A 16,502-nucleotide genomic window follows, 5' to 3' on the forward strand; every position below is an offset into this window, starting at 1 on the left:
GTAAGTATAAATGCTTTAGTGAAATCTACCTGTATTTCCCAAAACACAATTTAATATGAAGAAAAACCTTATTTTACATCTTTGCTTATCTTATTGTTTGACTTAATAGAAGATAACTGGATTTTCATGCCTGTTTCTACTTTCAGTCTGTTGTGATATGTTAATTTGGTTGAAATATATCAAGAACATCTGCCCTCATGCAGATAAGTATTTGGAAAAAGGAGGGCCTCATATCTCCTCAGAGGGTCTCAGGACTCTAGGATTTTGAGATCAGACTTGGAAAACTGCTGCTCTAGACTTTTGCTTTTATTCACAAAAGAGGCTTGATGGTTGGGTGGGAATTCTGATAAATAAAAACTTTTCATTGTTTTTTTCTGTTAATTTGCATTTTATTCACTTCGTAGTACTAGCTGGGTTGTTTGTTTTTTTTTTTTTTTAAATACCTCATGCATTTCTAGCAGCCTTTTGCTGGGATAAAGAAGTAGGCACTGGCTTACCTACTCATTCTTGATGTTATTATTCAGCTTCTTAGTTAATCTAGAGGTTGCCAGCCTTTCCACTTTTCTGCCTCTTTCCTTATTCCCTGCAGGGGGAGTAGAGTGGGTCTTGTTATTTTTGCTGTAAAGTATCTTCCAGGACAGTGCTGCAAAATAGTAATGCTGCCTAGAATCTCAGAATTCTGGCATTTGCTGTCATTAATATGACTGGTTAGGATTTTGAGGGTGGTGCAGGGAAGGATGCTGAAGTGACAAAAGCAGATGCCACAATTGTCCTAGCTTAGCTTGAGGCTTGGTTCTTTTATACTTTGCACCCCCCCCCCCAACACCTTATAACTTCAACTGTCTTTGTGAAATACTTTCTTGATATCACCCAGTGCCTAGCATATGCTTGACAGATGGCAAACATCTAATAAATATATGATGAATGAATGGTTGGATTACTGAGCTCATGTAACTCTTAGAGTGAGCATTTGTCCAGTTTTTACTTCCCATGGATGTAAGAGAACCTTGTCTAAGGGGAAAGTGAGGAGCTGGCAGTATAAGGTTTGCCCTGTGTTTTTAACTGATAGAGGACTATTCCTAAAGTAGATTACATTTTCCTAGAAATGTTTTCACAGATTTTTGTTTGAAAACAAAAATTGCCTGAGATACATTGAATTTTGCTTTGGAAGAACACCATGTGTTCTTGCAAATTTGGCGGCAGTTGGTGCTTAGCCTTCCCGTTGATGTGTGCTGTGGCCACGGTTTCCCCGCGCACTCCTGCATGTTGGCAGAAGGCTCGTCAGCTGGGGCTGATGCATGCTTTCTTTCTCCCCACTCACTCATGTTGTTGGGAATTGGAAGGTAATTATGTAGGCCTTCAGAACATACCTCTTTAGCACTCAACGTTAAAATCCTAGTATAGATTCCTTTTGGAAAGGGCGGTGGAATTCGCGTTTAGAATATTACAGGCCATGGACTCCACTTACTGTATCTGGTGGTTGCAGGATCAGAAGGTGAGATGTTTCTGGTTAGTAAGTAGGCTCTCAGCATATCCTCCTTCAGCATTGAAATGGGACTCGTTTTTGGAGGCAGACTTCCTGTAAGGAAGTGGCTTCATTTGTGGTACAGTGTAGAATGTGTTTGAAATAAGTTTTCTGTACGGATACAGAAAAGTGTTTTACTGGCTCTTTAAAATTTTGTTTTGGGGGGACTTAACGTTTTCATAAAGCACGATGGAGATGGAAAGCAGTGAGTTTTTGTATGTTGATCAGAGGTATGACATGGTGAATTTTGTTGAGAGTTAGAAGCCATCAGTAATTGATTGGTTCAAAAATTCTGGTTTAGTAAGGTTTGTCACTGCTCAGCTGAGCCTGATCAATGCCAGCATTCTTAGTTTTAAAAAATAATGACAGGTAAGGATTGTTCCTTAAATCCTGTATAGTTAAGTTAATTTATCATCCAAAGGAAAAGTTGGAGAACTCAGTTCTTACATTTGAATGCAGATGTTGAATTAAAAGTCTCAAAGGTGTCCTTTTAGGTATAAAATTATATGGTTCTTTGACAAGGTGGCAAAGTGTGGGAAGAAAGGATTAAATTTATACGAGAACTTTGGAACCAGATCTGTCCTATGTTAATCATTATATGATGGATAATCAAGTGACTTAGCTGTTTTGGAGTATTAAACACTAAAATTACAATACCATATAGAATGTATTAAAGTTTACTGAGTATGGTTAGGAAGATTAACTTTTGGAAAATTATATCCAAAAGGAAATTTGTGGCATTGATTTTTGTTGTTGATTAAGAAAGTGAGAGCCCTGTATCTATTTTTATACTGTATTGGATTCTGGAATTTAAAAGAAAGGAAGTTTCACTTGGTATTGACTGTGTACAGTTTTGTTTTGCTTAATTGACAGAAGCTTTTCATTTAAAACTCGATCTTGCTGGAAGAATATCATAACTATCTTCAGGTACTCTAGAGCTTGATTTAAGATATTTCTGTGAAGTGCTTAGAAATGCTAAGATACAATCTTATATGCTGAATATTAGCTGTAATGAAAAGATGGTGATGACATCCAAACATTAAAAAATACCATCATTCCTTTTTCCATGTTTTTCTTTCCCAGATGTAAGCCTTCAGCTCAAACTTAAGCGATATGCACCTGGTTACAAGATTCCTTTCCTGTAATTGGTCACTTTACTTGACTGGTTTTTAAGAAACAAGGAAACTAATTTCTTATTACTAGCAAGAGATGTTTTTTTATGCTTGACATCAGAATTTATAGTAAAAGAATATCTAAAACAAAGATAGCATATTCCTTTAAATATTTTATTTACCAGCATATTTATGTCTAAGGATTATCATCTTGGTGTTTGCAGGCAAATATCACTGAAATTGGAGTAGGCATCTTTAAAAATAATTAAACCTAATTAATATGTCATTAAAATTTAGACCTTATTTGAGCTATGGTTTTATACTTTGGGCATATAAAATGATAAGTTGGATAGGTTTTTTTTTTTTTTTAATATCAAATGCATGATTGCCAGAGAAGTTTTTTTTTAAGGTAGTAAGCAAAGTAAGTTGTGTTTCCCCATTGTTAGCAGAATTCCATCTTTCTGTTGCCTTTTTCTATACCTACTATACTTCACCATTAAGAAGATGCTTTAGAATACATGTTTGTCTTTAGGTATGCAGTTTCTTTGTGAAAACCACTATCTGTTAAGTGAAATTGTAGTTAATGAAGGGGCTTTTTTTATGCGATATCATCGGTTGAAGTTCCACATTTCTTACACCACTGGAAGTGAAAATACTTCATACGTCAATGAATTGTCACCCTGAATATTTATTTCTTAAATGGATTAAAACCCATCTTGAAAGTTGATGTTTTATTTATAGTTCTTCTCTTTGGTAAAGGGAAGTTTTCTATTCTTTGAGGACTAAAGAAAATAGTCGAGGATGATAATAGCATTAGGATTTTCACAGGATATTATTCTGTCAGTAGAGAGAGAAGGGGGGAGAGAGAGAAAGTGTGTGTTTACACACATATACAGTGCACACATGCATACACACACATACACACACACACATGCATGTATACAAACACAAATATATACAAACACACATACTCGTGTATTTTCGGTGTCTAGTTACCCAGCTCTGGTACCCATGCTGTCAGATTCTGTTTGATGCTGAGTGATCTGTCCTTAAAGATCTTACTGTTGTAGCCTAGGTGACTGTTTTTGCAGGATCTGTATTCTTACTTATTTCACTCCAAAATTCCCTGCTAGTAGTGCCTTTTTGTACACTTTTTTTTTTCCATTTATTTTTATTAGTTGGAGGCTAATTACTTTACAATATTGTAGTGGTTTTGAATCAGGAAAAGATTTCTTACTAGTTAGCTACATTGATTTGAAACTTACATAGGTTTCAAATCAAAATGCAGGTTTCATATCAAAATAGTAGTAGGTTTCATATCAAAATACATTGCTTAAATATGTGATTCAGCCAGTAAATGTTTAGGAAAAAAACCCTGCTTTTATTGTATGGTTAAGAGGTTTTTTTTTTTTTTTTAAAAAAATACGATTAGTCAAAGAATAATTTTTTCATTCTTAAAAATATCCCAGTGAGTATACAATAGTGTTACCTAGTTATTGATAATAGACAAGAACTTGCATGGCAAAGAAGCAATTGCAATTATATACTACAGAAGTAGGTACAAGTATTCATTTCTATGAATTTACTATCCATAATGACATTTGTGGGGAGAGAGGGGCAAATCTTTAGTTATTCAATATTTTTTCCAACTTTGAGCCTAAGTTCATACAGTATAAGCCATCTTAATATCTGAATCCAAAACTCAATGACAAATTGTTTTCAGTGACTGGACATTTCTTGTGGATTTGTTGAACCACTACTCAAATAGCTCTTGGCTTTAAACAATGATGAGTTTTTTAACATGTCCTGCTACTGCTGCTCTTAGTTCCCATCAATTGAATGTAAAACACTTTAGCTCAATGATAGTATTTCTTGAGATACTTGTTTTCTGCTGTTTTCATTATAGCTTTTGAGGAACTTGAGAAAGCCCTGAGTACAGCCCAAAAAACAGAAGAAGCACGGAGAAAAATGAAAGCAGAAATGGATGAGCAAATAAAAGCCATTGAAAAAGCAAGTGAGGAGGAACGTATCAGACTTCAACAGGAATTAAGTCGCGTGAAGCAGGAGGTTGTTGATGTCACGAAAGTAAGAATAATTCTAGATTGCAGTGGGTTACAACAGTTTTGAAACTTAAGTCTTACACTTTTCCTACACACTCTGTAGTAAAGAAGAGGAAATTTATATTTTAGACTGTATCCATTTCATGATGTTCAGGATATAGGAAAAAAGCACTCTGATAAAGAAATGAATGTGTATCTTTTTGAGTATACTTCCCAGAGATAATATCTGCATATAATTTCTCTTTTTTGTTTTCTAACCCTCTCTTTAATTTTTTTTAAAATAAAAGATGGCATGTTATTTTTAATGTTCTGTATTTTGTTTTTCCAAATTAATAATCTGTCTTGGTTGTTGTTCTTTATTATTGAGTTAAGAGTGATGTCCCTTTTGTTTTAAAGATGGCTCAGGATTTCATTTTATGAATAGCTCATAATTTTATCAGTTTTCTGCTGATGGGTAGATATTTAGACTTTCAGTTTTTATTGTTGGAAATTGTGAATATTGTTATCATATTCGCTAACATCTGTTTCTTTAGAATAGATTCCTAGAAGTGGAATATTACTCAGGCAAAAGTTATGTGTATTTTTGATTATTGGCTAGTTGCCACAAGCTCGATGGAGGACCATTTATACTCAAGTATTAGAATATGTTCCTGCCCTGACAAAGATGTTGTTACCTGACTTTTTAAAAATCTTTATGAGTTAAGTTAAAAATGACATCATTGTAGTTTTAATATACATATCTCTTACAATATGACAAACATGTTTTTGTATGTTTACAAGGAATTTATAGTTTTCCGTTTTGAGTTGCCTGATCAAATCCTGATTCCTTTTCCTCTTGGACTGTTGGACTTTTTCTTACTGATTTCTTACTGAAGCTTTTTATTTATAGTAAGAATTAACCCTTAGAGATAGGTATTTTTATCCAAATAATTTTCAATTTGTTGTCTTTATCATTTTTTGTTGTTTTTTTGGGGGAGAGTGATATGCAGAAAAGTTTTCTTTTCCTTAAATGTTAGCAAATTTTTATTCTGCTTTAAGACATTCTCAATCGAGTAAAAAAAAAAATTGTTTTTCTCATGTGACACTTTTATGCTTTGATTTTTTATGGTTAAATTTTTGATCCAACTGAAATTTATTTAGTGTGAGGAGTGAGGTAGGGACCCAATCTAAATATTTTCCATATGACTGCCTAGTAGTCTTCAAATCATTTCTTTCTTAACCTGTGTTTTCCGTTCTGACATGCCATACTGCCTTTATTACATACTAAATTATTGTAGTGCTGTGTATGGGTCTTCTGGATTCTCTGTGCTGTTCCACTGCTTTGTCTGACCATATGCTGGTATTACAGTAATACTAGTTTTACCATATGTTCTAGTTTTATATAGTTTTAAATTGTTTTATATATTGTTTTATATTTATATTCTACTGCTTGATAGCCCCTCCTCATTACTCTTAATGTTCAGAAGAGACTGGCTATTATTCCATGTTTATTTTGTCCAGTGGGCCTTCCCTCATTTGCTTGGTGGTTTTATTTGATTTTATTAAATTTTTGAATTTATTTAGGGTGGTTTGACATTTTTATAAGATTTGAGTCTTCCTATTCAAGAAAGAACAAGACCAATACTTAATTAGTAATAGTAGTACATGCCTGGAAAAGTAGGCATATTTAGATGGGTGAAGCCAGGGCACCTTGCCCATGATGGAGTGCCCTTTCTGAGCACATCCTTATTCCCCCTTGCTACGCTTCCCCATCCTGTTTGGTGGGAACATCTTTGTAAGATGTGAAATTGGAGCTTCAGCCCCATAGGATTGACTGTTGAAGCTTCAGCTCTTCATGTCCTAAATGAGGAGCAACACTTTACTGGTTTTTCTTTAAACTCTCAAGAATTTGGTGACTTTTGATTTATGTGGGAAATATGTTCTGATTTTTCCTGTTAGGAATCTGTTAGCTTGATGATTGAACTATAATAAAGTATTGTTTTGTTGTAGGGTGACATGTTTTATCTGGATGTTTCAGTTTTAACTATTTGGCTGCTTTTCAGAAATCCTCAGAACAAATTGCTAAATTACAGAAGCTTCATGAAGAGGAGCTGGCTAGCAAAGAGCAGGAACTGATGAAGAAGCTTCAGACTCAAGAAATGGAATTTCGGGAGCAAATGAGAATAGCTCTTGTAAGTACCTACAGTATTTTGTTTTTCCCTCATTATAAAGTTGTCATGCCCTCACCCCTGCCTTCTAGGCTGAGGTCACTCTACTCTCAGCCTTGACCTTTAAGGATGCAGAGAGACTGACTGTAGGCAGAAATGAGGTTGTCAGAATTTGTTGATTTAGTATTGTCTGAAAATTAAATTTGCTTGTCTAACAGGCTTTCATTAATCAGTGTGTTTGTGGATCGTTCCTCTCGCCCTGGCTGTAGACTGTGATTGGGGGAAATAAAGGAGAGGGTAGGTTAACTGAAGCAGTTGGCCAGCACCTGCATAATTTAGCAAGAATGTCTTGATAGATATCAGATACCAGACCGAATGTATCAGAGCTTAAGGCTCAGAAAGTTTGCTTGAATGCATTTTAAAGAGGACAAAAGGAAAATGACCCAGTTCACAGATGGCACAGTGGTAAAGAATCTGCCTGCCAATGCAGGGGACACGGGAGATTCGGGTTTGATCCCTGGGTTGGGAACATTCCTTGGAGAAACAAGTATTCTTGCCTGGAAAATCCCATGGACAGAATAGCCTGGTGGGCTGCAGTCCATGGGGTCACAAAGAGTCGGACACGACTGAGCACATATGCAGTTTTCCTTTTAAGTAGACTGATAGCAGTAATTTTCAATCTATATGATGTTAAAAAAAATAAAGTAAAATAAGAAAAAACTGGCTGAACTAACTAAAACAATAATCAAAAAAGCAAAGATAAGAAAGAGTTGTTGGCATGGTATAATTTGAAAGTTTGAAACAAAAAATATTTTACTTAAATTGTGAAAAGCCTATTTAGATAAGTTACCTTATGAAGTATTAATGCCAAAAATGTAGCTTATTGTTTTTACATGAAGTTATTATCCATAAGGTAATAGGTATAATTAAAAAATACTTTAAAAAATAAAATAAAAAATACTTTTAAAGGGTGAGAAATAGTTGTTATAATTTTCATCTCCATTCTTTTCCACATTTCTGTTTTCACTCTGGTTTGGACCTGGGGCTCTGAGGCTTTCCAGCATCTGTGATCCTTGAACTGAGTCAGGGACTTCTGTAATCTCTGTGGGGCCAGAAGATACATGGACTTACAGTGCTGTTGGCTGAGGTTAGGGGTTTAGTTCATGGTTGTGAAACATACATCTGTATGGGCACATATTTGTATTCTTTGTTGGTCCAAAAAGGATTTGAAGTTGTTTACAAGAGTACTTAAAAATTACAACAGGACAGCATAAATTTAAAATAGTAGCATGGAAATTAAAGGAACAAAGCGAGACTGGGGACATAAATGAAGCTGGGGATGGTGCTAAAAATGCCTGTCATAAGACCTGCTGTGGGTTTTCATGCTGGAGTAATTGGGGCACTGTAATTGGAGAAGGAAATAGCAACCTACTCCAGTATTCTTGTCTGGAGAATCCCATGGACATAGGAGCCTGGCGGGCTACAGTCCAGGGGGTCGCAAAAGAGTTGGGCATGACTGAGCAAGTAACGCACAATTGGGACACTGGACTCTGAACATTGACCTTGTTAATACTGTGTTTTGGGAATCGATAATATCAGACATGCTCTGACTAATGAGCGCAGGACACAAATAACACATGAAGCACACATACCTACACATGTGCTCGTCCCCTTCCACCCTTCTTCCTACCTAGTTTCTCAAAGAAATTGGTTTGGCATTGAGAGTCAAAATTCTGCAGACTATTAGCATTTCCTTTTTTATATTTATGGGCATAGGTGGCAATGCATTTAGATTATAGTTTATTTTAAACAGTTTAGTATGTTTAAAATGATGTTTCAAAATTGATGTTATAAAAACTAATTTTTAAAAAATCAATCTGCTTATGGTATGGTACAAAATCTTTCCTTAAAGCAGTATACTTCACCAGAGTGAAATGGGCCAGATCTTTTTAAGAGCTGTATAGGCTTTTAGAGTTCCTTGATCTAATCCATTTTTTCACATGTAATTTCATTTTGATTAGCTTTTCCATGCAGGGTTCCCTATCATAGTAAGGTATTTCTCACAAATTATATAAATTTACAGCCTAAGTTTATATAAATTATATAAGTCTATGGCCTAGAGTTGAAATGTCAAACTCTAGAGAAGTGGTAGTGACAGTTATGTGACCCGCACATTCAGTGATATTTTGCAAAGCATTTTAAGTAATGAGTACATAGCAGACACACTTCCCAGGTGGTGCTGGTGGTAAACAGTCCACCTGCCAGTGCTGTAGATGGAAGGGACACAGGTTCAATCCCTGGAAAAGGGCATGACATCCCACTCCAGTATTCTTGTCTGGAGAGTCCCATGGACAGAGGACCCTGGCGGGCTACAGTCCCTGGGGTTGCAGAGAGTTGGACATGACTGAAGTGACTTATTTAGCATGCACACGCACAGTAGGGTTACCGGAAACAAAATTTTTCATATTAGTTGTAATTGTGGCAAAGACTGGCCAGACCATACTGGAAAAGGCACTATGCCCTGTTTCTGCCAACCAGAGTGTGAGGAGAGAGAGGTAACAATGCTGCCTACCTCACAGGGCTGGTGTGCAGATCAAATGAAATGAATGATTCCTGTGGCAGTGCTTTGAGAATGCTGAAGATCTACATGGGTCTAAGGTGGTATGATTGTTTTTGGCACAGGAAAAAAGTCAGTCAGAATATTTGAAGATCACTCAAGAAAAAGAACAGCAAGAATCGTTGGCCTTGGAAGAGTTAGAGTTGCAGAAGAAAGCAATCCTCACAGAGAGTGAAAATAAAGTTCGGGACCTTCAACAAGAAGCAGAGACATATAGAACTGTAAGTTTAAACACTGTTCAGGGCCCCAGGCTATAGGATTACTTGTATTAATACATGAAAACTCTTTATTATCTCTATAGTCGATATAAAGTTGTAGAGAAGACTTTGTTTTAGATATAAATATACGTGCTCTCCTGGAAATGGCAACCCACTCCAGTATTCTTGCTGGGGAATCCCATGGACAGAGGAGCCTGGTGGGCTAGAGCCCATGGGGTCGCAAAGAGTCAGAACACAGCTGAGCATGCGCACTTACGTACACTCCACTTGTAGACAGTCAGAGCTATTTGTGGGAGTGGTTTGATGCCTGCCTCGTGGTGCTCCGACTCTCTGCCTTCGCTTGACTGTATTTGTCTCTCACTCCGATTCTTTGCCCTCAGTCAGCAGTGCAGCGTCCTTGCTCCACTGCTTACTCATCTTTCATCCTTAGGAAGAGGCCTCCTTTTGTAGGCAGCGCTTGCCCTGACACCTTCTTACCTCTTCACCTTCATCTCATGCCATATCTAGACATACTTCATTTTCTGTTTGTATCAGTTTAGTTACCCTGTTGCTCTACTTTTACATTTAATTTTTCTCCCGTTTTCCCATATTAAAAAATAGTCCTGTGATGAGCAGGTAAGTATGTCTATCTCAGTGTGCACATTTTTAAGGCCCTCTGTTCTTTCCCTTAACAGTGCATGAAATATTTGACTTACTAGAAATAAATTAATACTACTTAGACTTTTTAAAAGCCTTTTTGCTCTGATTTAGACAGTGAAACAGTCTCAGTTCTTACGCATATTTCTAAACTGTCTTATTAGCCCACTTCCAACATTTTGTAAGGTGGCATAGTCAAGGGGAATGGGTACTCAGGAGGCCTACATCTTTCACTTAGTAGCTTTATAAATTAATTATACCTTAATTTCCTTACATGACACATGAAGAGGTTGGATCTGATAATTTCTTAACACCATTCCAGTTCTGACATTGCTTGGCTCTGCCTTAATTAGCTCTTTTTCCTTCAGTCAAGATTGATATTTTCATGAGATAATAATATTTTTGTATCACTGTTACTTTTTGTAAACTGCTTTGGTAAAGTTTGGTGAATTACTTTGGTGTAAGTTCCTTCTTTTTGAAAAACATCTTCTAAGTAATAATTTTTGGTGTAAGAGCCAGATACATCATTTTTCTTTCAAAATTAAATTATAAAAGTGATAGAATACTATTATAGGCCTTTCTAAAAACAGAAAAAAATACTCCTCTTTCTACCAGCAGTTACTGTTATATAGTTTTATCATTTTTCCCCCACTATCCATTCAGAATGATTTTGAAAAAGATAGTTGAACTAGTTACCCAAATAGAAAGAATCTGGAATTATGAGCTGTGTAAAAAATAGAATCTTTTTTTTTATTACATGATTCCTTTAGGAACTGAGCACAGATTCCTTGTCCTTTCTAGTGTTTGATATGACATGTAAAATTATTTATCTGAATTGTAATCTTTAAGGAGGTGTAGACAAATTGTAATCTTTTAGGAGGTGTAGACATCATGTCGTGTATATCATTGCTAATAAATTAAAAACACATCTGTTTTCATTAACAGAGAATTCTTGAATTAGAAAGTTCTTTGGAAAAAAGCTTGCAAGAAAATAAAAATCAATCAGAAGATTTAACTATTCATTTGGAAGCTGAAAAAAATAAGCACAATAAAGAAATTACAATCATGGTTGAAAAACACAAGACAGAATTGGAAAGTCTGCAGCATCAGCAGGATAACATTTGGACTGAAAAGCTCCAAGTCTTAAAGCAACAGCATCAGACTGAAATGGAAGAACTTAGAGAAAAGTATGAGCGAGAGAAAGAAACATTGGTGAAAGACAGAGAGACACTCTTTCAGGCCCACATAGAAGAAATGAACGAAAAGACTTTAGAAAAGCTTGATGTGAAGCAAACAGAATTGGAATCATTATCGTCTGAACTGTCGGAAGTATTAAAAACACGTGACAAGCTAGAAGAAGAACTTTCTGTACTAAAGGATCAAGCAGATCGAATGAAGCAGGAATTAGAGGCCAAGCTGGATGAACAGAAAAATCATCACCAACAACAGGTTGACAATATCATTAAAGAACAAGAGATGTCTATCCAGAGAACTGAAAAGGCCTTAAAAGATGAAATTAACCAACTTGGGCTTCTTCTGAAGGAAAAGGACAAGCATTTAAAAGAACATCAGGCCCATGTGGAAAATTTAGAGGCAGACATCAAAAGGTCCGAAGGGGAACTCCAGCAGGCATCGACTAAGCTGGAGCTTTTCCAGTCACTGCAGAATACTACGCATGAGCAGGCTAAAGTCCATGAGGAGCAGCTGGCCCAGTTGCAGCAGAAGTTGTTGGATTTGGAAACAGAAAGAATTCTTCTTACCAAACAGGTAGCTGAAGTTGAAGCTCAAAAGAAAGATGTTTGTGCTGAGTTAGACACTCACAAAATCCAGGTGCAGGATCTACTGCAGAAGCTTGAAAAACAGAATCGTGAAATGGAAGAAAAAGTGAAATCTTTAACCCAACTCTATGAATCCCAACTTAAAGATAACAACACAGAGCAGGAACAGACCAAGCAACTCTTAATGGAAAAGGAAAATGTTATTTTACAAATGAGAGAAGCCCAGAACAAAGAAATAGAAATACTCAAACAGAAATTATCAGCCAAAGAGGACAGTATTCGTGTTTTGCAAGAGGAATATGAAGCCAAATTCAAAAATCAAGAGAAAAAGATGGAAAAAATTAAGCAGAAAGCAAAGGAGATGCAAGAAATGTTAAAGAAGAAATTGTTGGATCAGGAAGCTAAACTTAAAAAAGAGCTTGAAAATACTGCTCTGGAGCTCAGTCAAAAAGAAAAACAGTTCAATGCCAAAATTTTGGAAATGGCACAGGCTAATTCAGCTGGAATCAATGATGCAGTGTCAAGACTGGAGACAAACCAAAGGGAGCAAATAGAAAGTCTCACTGAGGCACACAGGCGAGAGCTCGATGATGTCATAGCAGCCTGGGAGCGGAAACTTAGTCAGCAAGCTGAAGAACTGCAGGAAAAACATGATATCCAGTTACAGGAGAAAGAAGAAGAGGTAGCAGGACTAAAGCAAAAGATGCTCCTATTTGGGTGTGAAAAAGAAGAGATGAGCAAGGAAATGGCATGGCTGAAGGAAGAGGGTGCTAGGCAGGATACAGCGTTAAAGGAATTACAGGGACAGTTGAAGCAGAATGCTGCTCTCAGGGATTCCCTCGCACAGAATGAAGCTAAACTGAAAGCTGAACTTGAAAAGCTGGAGGTTGACTTGAGTGGTTCTCTGAAGGAAAACATTTTTCTTCAAGAGCAAGTAGCTGAACTGAAGGTGCTGGCAGAAAAAGACAGGCTCAAGGTTTTAGAGTTTACTGAGATGCTGAAAACCACAGATGAAGCATTCCAGAGTCTGAAATCTTCACACGACAGCAGTAAGAAAAGCCTAGAGGACAGAAACCTGGAGTTCAAAAAACTGTCCGAGGAGCTAGCAGTTCAGCTAGACATTTACTCTAAGAAAACTGAAGCCTTACTACAGGCTAAAACAAGTGAGCTCATCGACATCAGCAGTAGTAAAATCAATGCCATTCTCTCTAGAATCTCCCATTGTCAACAGCACACAGCTAAAGTGAAGGAGGCACTACTCAGCAAAACTTGCCAGGTTTCTGAATTAGAAGCACAACTTAGACAGCTAACAGAAGAGCAAAATATACTAAATAGTTCTTTTCAACATGCTACACATCAGTTGGAAGAAAAAGAAGGTCAGATTAAGAGCATGAAGGCTGATATTGAAGGTCTTGTCACAGAAAAAGAAGCCTTACAGAAGGAAGGAGGAAATCAGCAACAGGCTGCTTCAGAAAAGGAATCTTGTATCACACAGTTGAAGAAAGAGTTGTCAGAAAACATCAATGCCGTCACTATGATGAAAGAAGAGCTTAAAGAAAAAAAAGCTGAGATCAGCAGTCTTAGTAAACAGCTAGCTGATTTGAATGCTCAGCTTCAGAACAGCATCAGCCTAGCTGAAAAAGAAGCAGCCATCTCATCACTAAGTAAGCGACATGATGAAGCACAGCAGGAATTGCTGGATCAAGTGCGAGATTTATCTTTGAAAGTTGAAACTCTGAGTAAAGAGAAAACGTCTGCTCTGGAACAGGCAGATCACTTGTCCATCAAATTCTCAGAGTGGAAGAAGAAAGCACAGTCAAGATTTACACAGTACCAAAATGCTAGTAAAGAATTGCAGATGCAGCTTGAGTTAAAAACGAAGGAAACCAGTGAAAAGGACGAGCAGTTAACTTTATTGAAGGAGGACCTTGATCAGCAAAAGAAAAGATTTGAATATTTAAAGGGTGAGATGGAAGATAAGAAGAGTGAGATGGAGAAGAAGGAGTGTAATTTAGAGGCTGAGTTAAAAGCTCTAACGGTGAGAACTGTGGAATTAGAGGAGCATGTTGCTCAGAAAGCAATTGAAATTGAGTCCTTAAATGAAGTGCTTAAAAACCACCATCAACAAAAGGATAGTGAACAGAAAGAACTGATTCAGAAACTCCGGCACATCCAAGAGTTAGGAGAAGAGAAGGACAACAAGGTTAAAGAGGCTGAAGAAAAAGTCTTAAGACTTGAAGAGCAAGCATCTTCCATGAAATCTGAACTTGAATCTGTGAAGAAAGAATTGGAACATGTGAATTCAGTTGTGAAAGGCAAAGAAGAGGAGTTAAAAGCATTGGAAGATAGACTTGAGTCAGAAGGTGCTTTGAAATTAGCAGAACTGAAGAAAAAAGCCGAACAAAAGATTGCTGCCATCAAGAAGCAGTTGTTATCGCAAATGGAAGAGAAAGAACAGCAATACAGAAAAGACAGAGAAAGCCATCTGAGTGAGCTAACTACAAAACTGCAAGAAAGAGACAGAGAAATTCACATCTTGCAAGAAAAACTGAAGTCCGCGGAAAGTTCACCACAATCAGAAATGTCAGTTGTACCCAGATTATTGGAAAACGTGGCAGTGTGTACTGAGCAAGAAGAAGCAGATTCCCAAGGCTGTGTGCAGAATGCGTGTGAAGAAAAACTAAGTATTTTACAAAGAAATTTAATTGAAAAGGAAATGTTAGTGGAGAGGCTGGAGCAGGAAAAAGAAGAGACAATTTCCTCTCATTCTGAAATACAGTGCAAATACCAGGAGCTCTTAATAAAGATAGAACAGGCTGAAGCAAAACAACATGAGGATCGAGTGATGATTAATCAGCTTCAAGAAGAACTTGAAGGAAAAAACAAGAAGCACTCCTTGGTTTCTTCCCAGCATTTGAAAGAAGAAGGAGATAAAAATAACACAGGGGCAAAGCAGAACTTGGAAAATGTGGTTGGCAATGTCCAGAAAACGCTCCAGGGGGAGGACTTGACCTGTCAGATCTTGGAGCAAAAAATAAAAGAGCTGGATTCCTGCTTATTGAGAGAGAGGGAAGGTCACAGAGTTGAAATCGAAGCGCTGACCTCAAAACTTGAAAGTTTACAGGCTCTACAACAACAGATGAATGGAAAAAGTAAACCCACAGAAGTTTTGGAAGAAAGTGCTGAAGGAAAGTCCACATCACATGTGGTCCAGCCCAGCTTGCTTAGTAACATGGAGGAGCACAGTGACCTGGAGTTTAAATTAGCAGGGGCGGAGCAGGAGAAGCGGAAGCTGAGCCAGGAGGTGGTTAAACTGCAGAAAGATATTCGAGTGCTGCGGAAGGAGCATCAGCAAGAACTGGATATGATAAAGAAAGAGTATGAAAAAGAAATGGAAGAGAAAATCAAGTAAGCTTTTATTTTGTTTATTGACTGTGCTGGGTCTTTGTTGCTGTGTGCAGTCTTCGTCTAGCTGCCCTGAGCAGAGGCTACTCTTCATTGCAGTGCATGCGCTTCTCATTGTGGTGGCTTCTCTTGTTGTGGCGCACGGGATCTGGGCAAGTGGGCTCAGTAGTTAGTAGTGCATGGGCTAAGTTGCTCAGAGGCATGTGGGTTCTTCCTGGACCAGGGATCAAACCTGTGTCCCCTGCATTGGCAGGTGGGTCTTAACCACTGGAACACCAGAGAAGCCCCAAGTAAGTTTTTTTTTCTTTCCAGTATGATTATCTTTAAGGTAATCCTCCCTAATGAAATCTTTTTTATGTCTTAATACAGTTGAGTTTCATAACCTAAAATTGTTAGTATCAGGCATAAATATAGTAAGTTAAATACTGAAGAGAAATAAAAACAATTAAATGAGAGAAGCAGTGTTTTTCCATGTCTATTTAAGGGGGAAAAACCCTTTCCTTGTATATGAGGTCATGATTATTAGGTACATAACCCAGTAATTATTTTTTGTTTTATTATTTTTAGTATTAATGTTGTTATATAATATAGATGTATGTGGTATATATGTTATATGATGTATATGGTAATTTAAAGTGGAAAATGAAAATTCTCAAATCCTTAGGACCATTCCCTAGAGTTAATCATAGTTTACGTAGCCTTCCAGAAGTTTTCTGGGCCTGGAGACACACACATGTGTGCTCACACACACACACACCCCCTTAAATATGGTTGGATACACCAGTGAGATCAGACTATATGCACTGCTTTTTTTTGTATGACAACAATTAGCTCTTCATATTTTGGAACTCAGACAGGAGCAGGAAGATCTTGAGTTGAAGCACAATTCCACATTAAAACAGCTGATGAGAGAGTTTCATACACAGCTCGCACAAAAAGAACAGGAGCTGGAAATGACCATAAAGGAGACCATCGGTAAGTAAACTTTTGAATTCAATAGAAAC

General features: G+C 37.1%; 1 protein-coding gene across 6 annotated transcripts in view; it reads left to right on the forward strand.

Annotated features, from left to right (window-relative positions):
- The window catches only part of GOLGA4 (golgin A4), a 112,673-nt gene that overhangs the window by 68,042 nt on the left and 28,129 nt on the right, over positions 1 to 16,502 (forward strand). For all 6 annotated transcript variants that reach the window (XM_061127751.1, XM_061127754.1, XM_061127753.1 and 3 more), the window contains 5 exons: positions 4,544 to 4,722; positions 6,740 to 6,868; positions 9,527 to 9,682; positions 11,261 to 15,501; positions 16,352 to 16,473. In XM_061127751.1, the coding sequence (XP_060983734.1) occupies positions 4,544 to 4,722; positions 6,740 to 6,868; positions 9,527 to 9,682; positions 11,261 to 15,501; positions 16,352 to 16,473 (4,827 nt within the window). The remainder of the gene's footprint in view (positions 1 to 4,543; positions 4,723 to 6,739; positions 6,869 to 9,526; positions 9,683 to 11,260; positions 15,502 to 16,351; positions 16,474 to 16,502) is intronic.

Source organism: Dama dama, chromosome 24, assembly GCF_033118175.1.
Source record: "Dama dama isolate Ldn47 chromosome 24, ASM3311817v1, whole genome shotgun sequence".
Classification (NCBI taxonomy): domain Eukaryota; kingdom Metazoa; phylum Chordata; class Mammalia; order Artiodactyla; family Cervidae; genus Dama; species Dama dama.